General features: G+C 38.0%; 1 protein-coding gene across 1 annotated transcript; it reads left to right on the top strand.

Moving 5' to 3' along the window:
- Positions 1–278: 278 nt before the first annotated feature.
- LOC140160380 (uncharacterized) lies at positions 279–15,427 on the top strand. Its single transcript, XM_072183624.1, has 9 exons — positions 279–413; positions 6,029–6,292; positions 7,586–7,766; positions 8,201–8,322; positions 9,109–9,402; positions 10,145–10,258; positions 13,214–13,429; positions 14,402–14,457; positions 15,344–15,427. Exons 1-9 carry the CDS (start codon positions 335–337, stop codon positions 15,425–15,427), a joined length of 1,410 nt encoding a protein of 469 aa, XP_072039725.1. The 5' UTR covers positions 279–334.
- Positions 15,428–17,460: the final 2,033 nt, after the last annotated feature.

Genomic DNA, 17,460 nt, shown 5'->3' with positions numbered 1-17,460 from the left:
TCTATGGTATCGAATGCTTTCAATTTATCTAAAGAAAACATTCTTATTTTAGTGTATTTACACAGATTAAGTGGTTAATGTAACATTATATTGGGAAAATTGGTCTGCTCAAGCTCACTGATCAATAGAAAACAACACGCAATAGAATAACATTCGCACTTAATTCCTGAAGGTTCCTTTAATTAATGTCAAGTGCAGAAGCGAGGGCAAAGTTCATTATTTTTTATAGGCCATTTACAGGTGACTTAGTGTGGGCGGGCAGTAACGATGTAAGGAACAGTATGACTTAGGTTCCTGATGAGTACGTTTGCAAGCAAGTTAATACGGTGCAGGTATGACAGGATTAATGTTTTTGCTGGTCCTCTTCTTTGTTACACTTACAAGTGTAAAAATCTCAAGTGGCAAGTTTGTTGGTAAGCTTATTTTTGTATTTAACTAACAATCCAAATAACAGGCGAGGCGCGATAGATACAAATTAGATTAAGGTTGAATGTATCTTCGTAGTTATTGTCACCATAATCGCTGATCGGTGTAATTTTATTGGTTATTATTATTATTATTATTATTATTATTATATAATATATCAAAATATTCTTAAATGGTGATGCAAAATATATGTGTTCACAGTTTCAGTTTTATTTTACTATGCAGATACATGAAAGCACATTTAGTAGTTGTTGAATTGTTGTCGAATGGCATTCATTGAACAACGTTGTTGCAAGGTAGAAATGATTATCACATTTCATTTCATATTATGATCAAAACTCGAGTTAATAAAACATGAGAGATTGAATAACCAGTCTCTAATAGTTTAGGAAATGGCAATAGGAAAGAATAACGCATATTTATTCCGACCTGCTTCTGTTTTTGTCATTATATTGATGGTATAGTTCAAGTAAGGCAAGCTATTATTCTTTTTAGTGGATGTAGAATATTTAACGTAACACGTCTTCGTTATTTACGTTCTTTTCCAGTCATGTTTAACTTCTAACGAATGTTTGATGACGTAAAATCGATAACATACTTGAACCAGATATTCAACATAACATATAATTGGCATTCCGTCAACACACATTCGTTAGAACATAAAAATAAATTGAAATATGTTGAATAACGGAAACTTCAACGGATATTCTACGACACATATTCGGAGTATGTGTGGCCCTTTCCTAAGCAGCTGGGATTATTTGGTACAGATTAAAGTCCAAACTCATGAGGCATGAGTAAGAGGTTGTATGACCAATGACCACGCACTCATTGTTTTGTAGACTTAGTGGTTGAATTGTGGAGATTTGTGGTGAATGTGGGTATATTTGGGTATTTTATTCAAACTTCCTCCTTGCATACACCTTTTTATGGTTTCTGGGCCTATATTAAACAATGTTTGATTTGGTGCACAGTGAACGTGTTGAAATGGTCGTAAAATATTGCCAACAATGCAGTTCACGCTCAAGTGATCTTTTTATAGGCCATTTGGATAAAGAAATGTAAACCAGTTACACTTTTCTTGCGCATTCTGAAAAATGGCAATGATTAAAGTAATATTGTAACATTTCCATAGAATTTGTTTTTTCACAAAATGTTAGCTTTCAACGTTTTTACTGCCTCGGACACATTATTTTCGTGTAAAGGATAATGCATTACCCTTTATTTCTTAAATATATCAAAAAGGTGTTGCAAATTAGATGTGTTCAAAGTTACAGTTTTATTTTACTATGCAGATACACGAAAGCACATAATAGTAGTTGTAGTTGAATTGTTGTCGAATGGCATTCATTGAACAACAAGGTAGAAATGATTATCACATTTCATTTCATATATGATCAAAAACAGACTGAGTTAACATGACATGAAAGATTGAATAACCAATCTCTTATTCCCTTAACCTTTCCTTTATTCGTTAGGAAATGACAATAGGAAAGAATAAAGCATATTTATTCCGACCTGCTTCTGTTTTTGTCATTATATTGATGGTATTTGTTCAAGTAGGGCCGCTATATACTTTTTAGTGGATGCAGACTATTTAACGTAACATGCCTTCGTTATTCAGCTTTATTGAATATGTTCTCTTCTATTTGCAGTAATGTTTAACTTCTAACGAATATTTGATGACGTAAAATCGATAACATACTTCAACCAGATATTCAACATAACATATAATTGACATTCCGTCAACACACATTCGTTAGAACATGAAAATAAATTGAAATAGGTTGAATAACGAATAATTCAACGGATATTCAGCGACGAATATTCGGAGTATGTGTGGCCCTTTCCTAAGTAGCTGGGATTATTTGGCACATATATTAAAGTCCAAACTCATGAGGCACTCATGAGGCATGAGTAAGAGGTTGTATGACCAATGACCACGCATTCATTGTTTTGTAGACTTAGTGGTTGAATTGTGGAGATTTGTGGTGAATGTGGGTATATGTGGGTATTTTATTCAAACTTCCTCCTTGCATACACCTTTTTATGGTTTCTGTGCCTATATTAAACAATGCTTGATTTGGTGCACAGTAAACGTGTTGAAATGGTCGTAAAAAAATATTGCCAACAATGCACTTCACGCTCAGGTGATCTTTTTATAGGCCATTTGGATAAAGAAATGTAAACTCGTTACACTTTTCTTGCGCATTCTGAAAAATGGCAATGATTAAAGCAATATTGTAACATTTACATAGAATTTGTTTTTTCACAAAATGTTAGTTTTCAGTGTTAGATATATCTCCTAATAATTTTGAGCCGGCGATCAAATAAGGTCCAAAATAGAAAACAGCTATTTAATTGCAGCGTATCAGTCCCCCTTACAAACATCCCGTACGCTACAGTTCGTCCACTCTGAAGTACAATGTGACAACACGCGCGTACACAGCGCATAAACAGTGCGCAGTGCTGCGTCTCTGCTGCAGGTATACGTGCCTTCAAAGTCGGCACAATGTGTGCGTCCGCGTCGGTACTTTGTACTTCAGAGTAGACTGACTATATGTACGTAAAGCGCTATAAACATCGCGTACGGTATGGATACATAAAAACATACGTGTGTTCAACATATATTTCTCATGAATTAGCGACTTGTTCAGTCATTTTGGATTTTGTCATAAATACAGCTCCTAAAACCTCTGTTTTATTTTTTGTTAGAGTACATTAAAGTACATTCCAATTGTGTAAAAATCAGAATCAAGTTGAAAATAAAACGAGGGCGTTTTCTTATGGGATCAACCTCAGTAGGCGGTATAACAGGACATGCGTCACGTGACGTGCGAGGCTGGCGAAACTACAAGGTTTAATTCTGTTCAAAATACTTTACAGTACAGTGGAGTTCGTTGTCGAACACATGCATTTAGATTAATGTTCATGTATTCATGAATCATCCAGTCGTAGAATCAGAAATACTGGACTGACCTTTCGAATTTTGCAAATTTATATCCAATCTCATTGTACTTCTTCTGGCAACTACAAAGATGCTCCGGTATTGATCGTTATCGAAGACTGGTCACATGTCAGTCGATTGGCAAGGAATATTGATGAATCCCATGCTTATGCTTGTGAAAGTTGAAATCTCAGGCCCCCTTGTTTGTTGAGGGATGGCTTCTCCACTCGTTCACAAATACTAGCTTCTCGAACTCCCTCCTCGAAACAGGCACGAACAGGACAATTTCTAAACACGTATTAACACTCACTCAGCAGGGACAGACTTAGGTTTCAACTTTCACATGCATGGGATTCACCAATAATCAATATTCCTTGCCGACTGACACTGGAGCATCTTGCAGTTGCCAGATGAAGTCAAATGAGATTGGATATAAGGTCAGTCCAGAATTTTACTCATTATTAGAATAATGTTAGTGAAGATTTCATGATTTTATGTGTTAGGGGGTACTACACCCCTCATTAAATTTGTGTCTATTTTTGCATTTTTCTCAAAAACCAATAACACACTGGTAACAAAAGTTATGTATATTATAGGGGCAAGAAATGCAATTACTACACTGGAATTTCAGTGACCCAAGACAAGCGGTTTGTTATTTATGATTAGAAATAAGGTACCGCTAGGATGTACCTTGTTTCCTATCATATATACTGAACCGCTTGTCTTGAAACACTGAAATTTCAGTGTAGTAATTGGATTCTTTGCCCCAATAATATACATAACTTTTATTACCAGCATGATATTATTTTTTGAGAAAAATGCAAAAATAGTCACAAATTTACCACAGGGGTGTAGTACTCCCTTAAATCTAATGGCGACGTAATTTGCTGCTCAGCAAATGTTACAATATTAGTTAAGTTGATACCCACATCAAGTTGCCTTTGACAGAATTGTGCTACAATATAAATAAATTCAGCAACAGAATGAATGAATGCTGAGGTTTGACGAAAATAGCCTAAGACGGAGGTAGAGTTCCTACGGTCTTATATGATTTGCACTATATAGGTATAGGCCGCAGTGCCATCGCCCCGATATCTTCATGGCAGAAATCGCCATGATGGTAGATCGAATCCACTTGTTCTTCAATAGCTACGCAATTTATTCCGACCTGTTTAATAGTTTGAGACGCATAATGGGCCGAGGGACATCCGACTAAGGCTATTGACAATAGCCTGGTGACTGACCTCTGTAGATCTCAGTGAGCCTGGTACGTCATCTGCATTAGACTGCCTCCACCAGTGGTCCACATTGCGCTTGTAACGTGATATGTTTCGTTACCACGATTGTTTACGAATGAAGGCAGCTGTCATTGTTTTCTGTTCTGCACATATAAAATCTGAATTTTTGTCAGTTTTTGATTTCAAAACGCACGGTTGTTTGTCAATACGCTCGCTAACGACTATCATGTTCTTTCAACACATATTTAAGTGCAAGTCTTAAAATCGGCTTTTTTAGAAAGCAAAAATTGCGGTAGATATTCATCATTTTCTAACCCGGCTTTCAAAGATTTACCGTCTGAATATCAAATTGTGTATAGCACATACACGTGTATCGATCCTGGGTATTGATTTTAGTTTCCTGCTGTACAATGCAATTATTTACCAGGCGATGTCGATGTGTAGGCTACTGTTAGGAAATGATATAAATGATGCGAGTTTGGATTAGGATGTAAACTCCTCAACAAAAGTTTGGAAAGTTTTTTCAAGCATCTGTATCTCAAATTATTTGTGACATATTTATATCGTTTTGCATATCAATGGATACTTACAATACTCCCCTTTACAGTGACATCCCATTTGAAACAATAACATTTTTCACGGCTGAGTGCACGCCTTGTGAATGTAGTGGGGTCTCAAACAGAATTTGCCAAAAATGACCATTATTCTGTGCTCAAACAACGCTAGCCACTAACCTTAATAGCGGGTGGAAAAACCATAGGCAGCCACAATAGCTGCTCACCGACCTGGTTACACGTTACTATGGAATGGCATTCCATTCTTCAACAAGGATTTGTCGCAGATCATTCAATGCGGTTGCATATGGGCTTCACTGGCACGCACATCACGATCAAGCTGGCGCTGGTCCCACAAGTGTTCAATTGGGTTGAGGTCTGGCCCCCGGGTCTGGCCTGATGGCAGGCCATTTTGACTCTACTCCCATATTCTGTAGTCGTTGACTACTGCGGCTATGTGGGGCGAGCGGTGTCATCTTGGAGGATTGCATTAGGTCCCAGATTGTGAAGATATGGGATTGCAGCTTGCTGCACAGAATAACGGTCAATTTGGCAAATTCTTTTTGAGACCCCACTACATTCACAAGGCGTGTACTCAGCCGTGAAAAATGTTATTGTTTCAAATGGGGTGTCATTGTAAAGCGGAGTATTGTAGCTGTCCATTGATATGCAACACGATATGAATATGTCACAAATAATTTGAGATACAGATGCTTGAAAAAACTTTCCAAACTTTTGTTGAGGAGTTTAGTTTAAGTATCAAACGTATTATTATTAACTTTCTTTAGAACATCGAGGGCACCAACAAGTACCAGTTGATATACTCAAAAATGATCTTGCTATCTCATTTTCATATTTATCAGACTGTTCTGAAGACACGATGGTTTTGGGAACTGTGGATGCAACATATGACCCATCTAGTAGTGTTGATTCAATACTGGCCAGCTGTAAGGACTTCTCCAACTCTACCAAAATGGCTTTGGGTTCAGGAAAACAATTAACACACGTGAAATACGATCATGATTATCAGCTTGTTTACTGGGCCGATTGGGATACAAACACTGTAAGAAGAGGGCTTGCCGGAACAGACCCATGTTTTAGCGAGGTTATCATAGAAGGAATTAAAGGTAAGTAGGGTGCGAGCGTAGGAAAAATCAGAGAAAAGAACAAAACAGAAAACGAAGACACATTAAGGAAGCCATCATGATCCGGCAAAGGGGGCCAGCAATTTCAACCGAGACGAGGGCAACCACTTCCTACCCCACATTTATGACCAATTACTCCACTCCAAAACGCCACCAACGTCAAGTTCCAGCAGGAAACAGACGAGGAGTGTGAGAATTGATCAGTCAATTTGAGAAAGTACTACGGTGTAGTACGAAACGTCATTGAGGTATGATTAAGATCTTTACAGCCTGTCTCAAAACAAATTGTGCAAGTGAAAAGCGCCCTCTGTGGCAATTAGAAAATACCGTTGTGACATGATGCTTACATCATCGCCAGGGGCATAGTCGTAGCTCTCAAATACCGTTTGTTCTGTTCAATTTGCTTGTTTTAATCTCGAGATATGTTTAGTTAACGACGAAAGGGTAAAATCACAATTGTGCCACTTTTACTAAGGAAGATCAAGATGATGGTACATGTAAATCAATGATAGCATCAAGTGTATCAAGAGTTCCTTCGTGAAATCAAAAGAATGCATCAATTATATGACAATAAAAATAGTTTTTACTGTTTTTACTGTTTTATCATGATACAGGTATTATATGATTCTCTTTTTCCACTAAAAACAGATTAAAAGAGAAATAGATATTTTACATTCTGCTGTAAAATTAAATACATGTGCATGTCAATGATTTTATCATGGTAAATACTGTTTTCTTTGTCACTCAAGACATGTTTTAACAAAGACAAACAAATATTGCAAACTAGGTTAATGAACACGAATTATTTGTTGAGAGAGAAATTAGACAAAATAATGCATCTTATCATCATCAAAATGATGCGTCTTGTGCACGAGCTCCGACGGGGGGGTGCATTAGACGCATCAACATCAGCTATCATTGATTTACAAGTGCAGCCCGCTTCCCTAGGAAAAGTGGCACAATTGTGATTTTACCCTTTCGTCGTTAACTAAACATATCTCGAGATTAAAAAAAGCAAAATGAACAAAACAAACGGTATTTGAGAGCTAAGACTGCACCCTTGACGTTGATGTAAGCATCACATCACAACGGTATTTTCTAATTGCCATAGAGGGCGCTTTTCACTTGCACAATTTTATTTTTGAGACAGGCTGTATACCGAAGTATTTTTGGAATTGTACAGAAGAACATTTGCAAATTACCATTTCATATGATCATGCATTCTGGTTAGAATAAGATATATCCTTATTGTTTTCTATGTGGTATTATTTTCAGGTGGCATAATTGAACTTGATCCTATAAATCGTAAGTTATACTGGGCCACTAAGTATCTAGATGGCTCAGTAGAGTCTGGTATAGGAACGTCAGACCTGGATGGAAGTAACCTCTCCATACTCTATGATATTAACAATGGTGCACAAGATGTTGGAGACATTCGCGTTGATCCTATAGAAAGGTACAAAAGCTATTCTGTTATCTTTGATCTGTTTATTCATACATCTTTCTTGTGCAGTTATTATACCACGACCCAAGTAAGTCTACACACGAAACAATATAAAGTGTCATAAACCTTACGCCGTAAATTTTGTACCGGGGTAAAACTAAGATGTATATGGACGTTTGATGGCTGGCTGTGGAGAAATCAATTAATTGGTGGAAAAACAAGAAAAACATTTGAAATTGAGCACAAACAACGGAGGTGCAAATATATGAAATCCGCTTGAGCAAAAAAGGATATATACTGTTTCTAATTCTAACTGTTAATAAATGGAACACGAGAAATTATGCATCTTGCATCCGAGCAACTTTTAGTATGACTTTTCGCAATGTCACTATGGAGCCCCTTCATCATAAATATTCAAACAAAGATTCATTTGTCCACATTCACAGGTTGATATTCTGGGGTACGAGCACTTCCGTAGGAATGATTGTGAAGGGTCCTATTGAAGGCGGAAATCATACCATTCTTCATTCAAATGTGCAAGTTCAGTGTATCGAAATTTCTCCAAAGGGTAAGAGGGTTTGATTGTACGTACGTCACTGTATTTGTATATATTCTGATGACTATACTTTCAAAATATCATGTTTTTTTAAAACTCTCCTTGAAGTTAATAGGCCTATATAAATACACGAGCCTTCGTAATGACAATATAAATATTTTTATCACTGTGTATCATTATGGTACATATGCCTTAAACAAATAACCGACGTTTTAACATTTAACAACCAATTGTCTCCGCCTAAAGTCACTTTCTGGAAAGCTGGACTGACCAATGTTCCCCACGTGGGTCATACATTGCCCTAACTTATGTGACAAACTGGTCAACTGTAGCCAATAGCTTCCTCGAGACAGGCGTCTGCGAGTAATACACGTGTATCTGTAGGGCGAGTACCGCATCGCACGCTTCAGATGCACCGCTTTTGATCATCGCGGCGTGTATCATTCGCGGAAGACACTGCCCCGAGGAAGCCAAATGGACTATAGTCATTCAGGGTACAGGGAATTTCCTTCGGGAATTGAAGCTATCAAGAAGAATAATTCTTCTTGATACATGTAGCTTCAGTAATTATTACTGTAGCAAAAAATATACACTGAGGAGAACAAAATAATAAAGCTAATTATTCGAGCGGAAAATAGTAACGGAGGACCGAAAATTGTACCGAAAAATGTCGGGAATTATTTTTGTATTAACCATATTATTTTAGATGCAGCTACGGTGGCTATACCTAAACCTGTCCGTCTTACAGTTTTACTTCTTTGTTTTATTCAACCCGTATCTGCACTTTCCTCTTTTCAGAAAAACGAGTATACTGGCTTACATTTTTAAGCCAAGGATCGAGTCCAGCAACACTTCAATCGGCCAATTATGACGGCAGTGATAAGGATACGAGCTTTACCACCATAAATGTCAACCTCATGACTACTGATATGGTGCTGTATGATGGAAATTTTTACGTGACTACGATCAGTTTCGAAAGCTCTGACATAATAAGTGCTGTTTATCAAGTAGAGAATATTAAAGGAGCACAGGCTGTAGCTTTGGAGCTAGAACAACCATATTCCTATTTAACGGTAGACTTGGGGAGCATAGGTGAGTATTTGTCGTCGAAGTTATGTAATAATCGGATTAACTACCATAGCAATAGATGAATACAATTTTGGGATAGATCGCCCTGCATTAGAAGCAGGTTGCACTCATCACATCTCACCTGTGTATGTCTGCAATCATAGATTGAATACAATACCGCTCTTTTCAAAGATACTAATCTTACAGATGGGAGTAATTAGCATTTCTTTGACATCTATGGTTCTATGCATAGGCTAATACTCTGTGGCATAGGTACCGCGTGCAGGGCGATCTATTCAAAAATTGTATTCATCTATTGCTATGGCAATTAATCCTATTATACCATCACTTCGACGGCGAATTTGGTTTTTACGCTAGGAAATTCGCTGGACCCGATCTCAAATGAGTACAGCGCATGACGTATGTCAAAACACAAATCTACCAGTTTACGTAATTCATAAACCAGACGGATGTCAAGCAAAAAAGCAAAAACACAAAACCAAAGAAGTCCACAACAACAACAAAAACGCACGATCCCTTACAAGCTGGGTCTGATCAATTTTATTGTTTGTTTTCTAACAAAGAGAGCTGATGTGTAAATAGGCTCAAGGTATTACTTTTTCTCTTTTTTTTTGATATACAAGCCCGTGTCATAAAGTTGCATTAGTTTTGAATGCTTGTACCATGTGTACTACTAAAGTTCCTATATCTGTTTTTCTATACTCATCAACCATCACATACTATTCTTATTGTTTCCTTAAAATAGCACCAATTGAGTCAATTATTTCACTGGATGATAATGAATATTATGCCGACGAGGGTGACAATCTGACTGTACTTATACAGAGAACTGGAAATATGTTTCACTGCTCTTCAGCAAGTAAGTCATAAACCGAAATTAACAATCTCTGTAATTTATATCTGCACAAGCTATCATTCTATATAGGAGATGATGAGCCGCAGTACACCTGGAGAGAGAAAAAAAATCAGCACTGTCCTAATAAGCCAAACGTCTATCTTCAGTTAGGTCATTTTACTAAATTAGGGCCGATCATCCGCAGGCGACGACGACGTGAAATGTCGTTGTGATGATAGTAATAGGCCTAATGTTATTATCAACGATGAGGATGATTTTATGAATAATTCAGGCGTGGGATCACAAATCGGCCGCACTAAGGTGGAGCGGCTTCATTCTGGCCTCAATCTACATACGTGTCTCTGGCCGCATTGCCTGGCCCATTAGTTCTCAGGTTGGCCTCACCCTGAGTGGTCCTTGTATTTTGAAGGCTGCGGCCAGAGTGAGGCTATTTGGTGTTGGTCGCATGTAAATACTTTAGTTTGTGTATTTACCCTTTTGTACAGGGTGTCCCAAAAAAAGAGGCCCCTCATTGCGCCCTCTTTTTCTGCTATTTCTGAAAAGTTGATTAAACATATTTTGGTATGTAAAGAAACCTTTAATCGTTAGCTTTAATAAACCAAAACAATTATTTCAATCGGATCACAACTTTTGAAGATATGCCCTTTCGAATAAAAGTACCCGTTTTTCACTCTGTCCACGGATAGCAAACAGAGTGGTTGGGATGGCTCATGCTGTGGAGTGACCTGCACGATCACCAGACCTCACACCACTTGAGTTTTTCCTTTGTGGCAAAATCCAAGATCTTCGCAAACGTATTACTGAATGCATTCGCAAGTATCCGGCGCACAAGCATGGTACTCAACGCAATTGATGCAAGGAGGACCAGGGCTGAAACCTGTATTCGCCATGGAGGCAACCAGGTAGAGGACAGAGCAGCACAGTAAACTCACTTCATACAGCCTTTGTATAGAGTTGTACGTAAGTCATTATACATGCGAAATCAAAATGTGTACAACTCTATGGAGTAGGCAAACCTAAGTGATGTGTTGAAGCCATCGAGACCCCAAGCCAATATCTCTCAGAAATGTTGTCCAAGGACATATCTTCAACATACCTGAAGTTGATGGTGGGGCAAAGTGTCTGACATTGATTTTCAGGGGGGTCAAAATGTACAAATTGGGGTTTTGCATGGGTAATATCTCAGCTAAAAGTATTCTAATTCTGTCGGTCCGTGCCACGTCACTTCCGGTTGATGATGCGACTCACGGTCGAGTGAAAACATTCGATTTTTGTTGATGATTTCTGTCATTGGTGTTATGTAAATTTCGATCGCAAATAGTCAGTGGAATCAAACTACCGTTTCTAAGTCTTCAGAGTGAAAGAAACTTACTTGATTTACCGTTTATATACTGACAGACTTAAAATTAAATTCAATGGTCGAGTGTCGTTTTCTCCGAAATTGAGGGTCACTCCAGCAACATCGCTATGTAGCCTCCTTCACAGCCGGTTTCTGTTGTTCACAACAAACCGTGAGCCACATGCAGTTTGGGCCCGAGACTAGAGATAGCCCGGATGTCCGACCGACAGAATAGGCTCAATATTGGATAAGAGATGGACAAAAAAATTATTTTTATAGTTAGGGGAAAAAGTTCACTTTGGTGACCACTCTCTGGCTAGTAAGGTTTGACGATTGATTCGTCTTCTATTGACCATTTAGAAAAAAATTAGCCACCATGTCCCTCGCGAAAATCCCGGCATTTTTCGGAGTTCTGACCCCCCAAAGTTGGTCCTGGATGGACGAAGTTGCATTTTGAGGGCCCTATATCTTTTAAAGTTCCCTTTATACATTTATGGACCTCCAAACGTTGTCTTTCGCCTTGCGACACATTTTTTACACTGACCCCCCCCCCCCTAAATTTTAAATTGATGCCACGGGAAAACGAAATGGAGTATGAAGCTCAAATTTTCGGGATTTTTCTTTCTCATCAATATCTACCACCACACAGAAAAAGAAAAAAATTGAAGAGGTGCTGCGGTGCACATCCCTGGAGTTGACATGGAATGGGTCACTATTAACAAAATCTATTGCCCATAAACCTACCGGTAAAGCCCATTCCATAAATAAAGCTATTTTATAAAGTTATCATTGAGGAATTTTGATATTCATGCATGGTATGTGTACTCCTTTTCAATCTTTGAAGTAGCCAAACCTTCTCCGTGGACAGAGTGAAAACGGGTACATTTCTTTAAAAGAGCATATCTTCAAAAGTTGTGAGCCGATTGATATAATTGTTTCGGTTTATTAAAGCTAACGACTCAAGGTTTCTTTACATACCAAAATATGTTTAATCAATTTTTCAGAAATAGGAGAAAAAGAGGGCGCAATGAGGGGCCTCTTTTTTTGGGACACCCTGTATTAGGTTTCCCTGAGCTATTTATTACACAATAAGCCGTTTGTGACTCAGATATAAAATGCAGTGATGGGGCCTGTCTTGTGTCTACAGAATCCGAGATGAGTAAACACTACAAGTGAGTGCGACCAGACGCAGGCAGTGGGCCGACATTGAGTTGGCCTCACTCAATATAGACCGGTCCCAGTAGTATGAAGGCGATTTGCGATCTCTCTCCTTAGCTTCATTTTTATTTTATTTGAGGTCCTTTTTGTAAAAAGGTGTTGTACGTGTATGGGGATAAAGTAGCATAATCGTTGTGTGTTGACGTCAGTTTTCAATCAACTTTAAAGCTCAAGTAGGCATTTACCTTTTTTACATTGTTCACAACACGGACGGTAGAGAATATTCAAATGTACAATTAATCGGTTCTTTAGTCCGGGATCGTCCTAAATATCATGGACCATATCTGCTAGGCTTATGAAACTTATTATATGTCAATGGTTATCATTTGAAGTTTCACATAAGATACAACAATGTCTTTTTAAACTGTTTTTTAAAATGCAAATATGATTTTTCTTTTTAGAAATAGAGACAGAATCTGGATCAGGGGTAAAAAATAAAGACTTCAAACATTTACAAACTACGATACAGTTCCAACCCCATTCCACCAATAAAACCGTTGAAATCGAAGTTCTGCCTGACGAGGAAGTCGAAAACCAGGAAACGTTTGTAATAATATTGTCAAACCCAGTCAACGGACGTTTAGGAAATAACGATATAGCGACAATATATATTAAAGGTAATGATTGTACTTTGTCATATCTGTATATTCGATATAAATACCGATCTGATACTGTACACCCGTCTGTATTTCAATAGGTTGTTCATATTTATTGCCATTGTGGTTAGCATTTTTGTTTTCATAATGCTACTCTTTCAACTCCATCGTGCACCGGTCACGCAAAGAAGATTTATACTTTGTCCGGTGGGTTGCTACTATAGTACACAGCGACAAGGCAGGGAAACTAAATCAATACACCTGTATTCTGCTATGCACGCTAATACACGTGTATTGATTTTTAGACGATAAATCTTTGGATACCGGGGTAGAAAATGATGAACATCTCCCGTCATTTTTGGTTTCTAAAGAAGCCAATTGTAAGGCTGGCACTTGAATATATGTGTTGAAAGAACGTGATAGTCGTAAGCGTGCGTATTGATAAACAGCCGTGGGTTTTGATATCAAAAACTGACAACAATTTGGAATTTATAAGAACAACAAATTGACTGCTGCCCTCATTCGCCCTGCCCTTTCATGCTTGAAAACTCAAGTCAGTAAATAAATAAGTAGGCGTAGAAAAACAATTTAACGTTGTCACATTATTTTCCTTCAAATAAGTAGTAGGGACATGCAGAAGCGATTATCGTGTTGTTCAAACAATCCTGCATCAAAAATTATCACTCATATAAGATAATTGACGATACTTTCAGTTTTGGCATCACTGGTCAAAGGTCATGCAGATTATGTTATGCATCGGATCTGTATCATCTCTGTATTTATATGTGGCTATTTCCTTCAATAGTATTGAAGGGTTCATTTAGGGATTCATATCGCCACATCGCTTGTGTTTAAACCAGAATCCTCTGCTGCAGTTACCAAAGAAAATGTCAATGTAGATTTTCCTGACTTTGGGTGTTCTCACACAATAAATTAACCTTAACAATTACATCACATAATTGCCCTGACACATAAATCTATACACCTCCGCAGATACCCACACCAAATTCACATGGCTTGTCTCTGCTTTTAGCAAAGAAACCACCAAGGTAGACTCCTGATTTTGGATGCTCTCACAAAAGAGTAACATAACACAACCCACGTCCACCCCAACACACCCATTAGATAAAGACACAAGTAAACATTATCAGCAAAGAAACCATCAAGGTAGATTGTCTGAACTTCGCATTTCGTTTTTTTTGGGGGGGGGGGGGCACCTAAATATGGCAGTGACCAGAGTCAATATAATTTTCTATAATCCCCCCTATTTTGGGTTGAAATGGTTTTGAAGTATTATAATTATATAACTGAAAATGTTCTGAGGAAATGTATAAAAATATTTAAAAAAAAGTCTAGTGAAAACTAAAATATTATACAATTAAAATCAACAAATGGCTTTTGACGATTGGTCGAATTTGATCCCGATGGCTTTATATTGTTAAAACCGAAGACAGAATTATGTTTGTCTGCGATGTTAATAATTAGTTTCATTTTCATTGACACTTTGTGTTTGTTCTCAAACAGGTAGTAGACCTTCTGGTGGTGGGTTAACACTTGAGCTATACTGGGAGTAGTATTTGGAGTTATTGCAGTGATTTTGATCATCGTTTTCATCTTTGTGTTTTCTTGGCGAAAGCACAAATCTGGTGAAACTCGCACAAACGGCAAGACTTATAATACCACGGAGATGAAAGATGCAGAAAACCCACTTCGCCAAGATGAAGCAGAACCTAAAGCCAAAAGTGACAAATTATAAGTGTATATGCATAACATAAAACATTTTAGGATTTTTGTTGAAAATTTGAGGCTGGGCGAGTGATATTTAATAAATACTTGGGCTGCTGTTGAGTGCTTGGATTTATTGACGCTTAGCTCGGACCATTTGCATCATTTTCAAACTTTCAGTTGGCCTAACTTACTTATAATTCAATTCAGGAAGAACAAGGCAGGTCATTATCGGAGAAGAAAGCTCAGTTTTATGTGTTGGAGGACATCGGAGTACCAGGAGAAACCCTGTGAGAGTACTGGACTGGAAACCAAATGTACGTAAGGTGATCTGGAACCGCCGGAACTCGAATCCGGGAGCTCGGTGGCCCATACGCGAAGACAGAACCACTATACGCTATTACTCGGTCCCCCTTAAATATTTGGGATGACACGTGTTTGTTCATGTTCTAATTTTTATATTAAAATGCTACGGTGCTAAAAAAGACATAAAAGCTCATAAAAAACTTTCATTTGTACTTTTTATAACGAAATTTAGGGTGTGAGTGGGGAGGCCGAGGGGGATGTGAGGTATGACGGTTAGCCGGGGGTTGGGGTAGGGGGGGGGTGTGCCCGGGTGTGTGGGTGTGTGTGTGTGTAGCTTACGTGTGGGGTGTAGGGATGGGTGGGGTACATGTCAGTATATTACAGAATCATGTATAATGCCTTATTTCGCCTTAAATACCGTCTTTCGGCTGAACCACTAGCAGGCTATATTAGCACATCTATGACAATGGCAAAGGTACCAAAAGCTGAATTTTGATGATTTTTACGATTGTTCGGATGAGCAAATCACTGAATGGGCCTTTAAAATTTTGGTCTTGTGGGGCCTATTTATTTTGAAGGATGGTCGGAAAGGTTGGAAGACCGTAAAATGTATGAATTGGAGGAACGGAAATGGCAGGACATTGAGTGAGTTCAAGTCACGGAAGCCCTTGGAAAATAGAATAATTTTAGTCTTTAAGGGAACAACCCAGTAGTTGATTTTTTGCCAGTTCTAACACATTTACTGTCTATTCCCGTATAAAATCTCCCCCAACCATCAAATACACAGTAAAATCACAAAAACCTGTCTTTTCCCGTGTAAATCGACTCAACCACCAAATACTAACACATTTACTGTCATTTCCCGTATAAAATATCCCCCACCCATCAAATACACAGTAAAATCACAAAACCTGTGTAACTGTCGTGTAAATCGACTCAACCACCAAATACACAGTAAAATCACAAAAACCTGTCTTTTCCCGTGTAAATCGACTCAACCACCAAATACACAGTAAAATCACAGAAATGCTGTGTACACAGGATTACACAGAAAAACATCCTTGCATTTTTAATTCACCCCAATCCAAATTACACGGAAAAATTCCCCTGCATTTCAACTTATCCAAAAAAAAAAATGCAGGGGAAAAATTTCCCCTGCATTTCAACCCACCCCAATCCAAATTACGCATAAAAAAATCCTCATGTCATATCATGAGGATTTTTTTATGTAAAAACAACTTACCTGCAACAGCCACTGCGTCGGTTCTTACTTTCTGTTGACCTTTGACAGCCACTGCATCGGCTCTTGAAGATATTGTACGTGCTCAAAAAATAAATACAATGTCAATAAAACTACAAACTCTGCTCACTGAAATTGTGTTTAAATTATGAACAACGTACTTGTGACCTTTGACAGCCACTACATCAGCTCCAGCTTTTTTTAATTTTGACTTCCGCTGAAAGTTGACCTTTGACAGCCACTGCATCGGCTCTAGCTAAATTTGAAGATCTACGGTTAGTGTAGCTTTTGATGATTTTTGATAGCCACTGCATCAGCCATAAAGTAGTGTGTATTGTATTGGGATTGCATTGCGCGTACATAATTAAGACCCGACCTCTCCTCATTTTTCAACTAGGACTTGAGACCAGCTTCGGTAGAGTTAATCGGGCCTTAACTAACACAAGAAAAATTCACATGTTAATTAATATGAAACCCACGCAAACTAACCCTAGGAAAAAATTCCTAGGGCTATTTTGTTTTCTAAAAAGTTGAATCACGATAGATTCACTTTTCTAAGCTTCTACTGTAGGATTAGAAGAGTCTACACACCAAAACCCTTTTATATCAGGAAACTCGACAAAAGTAGTCTGATTTTTCCCGATTTTGTTTGAACCACGATAGGCTCACACCTAAATATTTGAAGCGAGAATACCTCGCAAAATCATTAGCAATACTGCGAAGTTCTTTATCGTACGATGCAGATATACCAACATTATCAGAGAGCCATGAATTCCATGTC

Source organism: Amphiura filiformis, chromosome 1 (genome assembly GCF_039555335.1).
Source record: "Amphiura filiformis chromosome 1, Afil_fr2py, whole genome shotgun sequence".
NCBI lineage: Eukaryota > Metazoa > Echinodermata > Ophiuroidea > Amphilepidida > Amphiuridae > Amphiura > Amphiura filiformis.
This window is presented reverse-complemented; position numbering and strand designations above follow the sequence as displayed.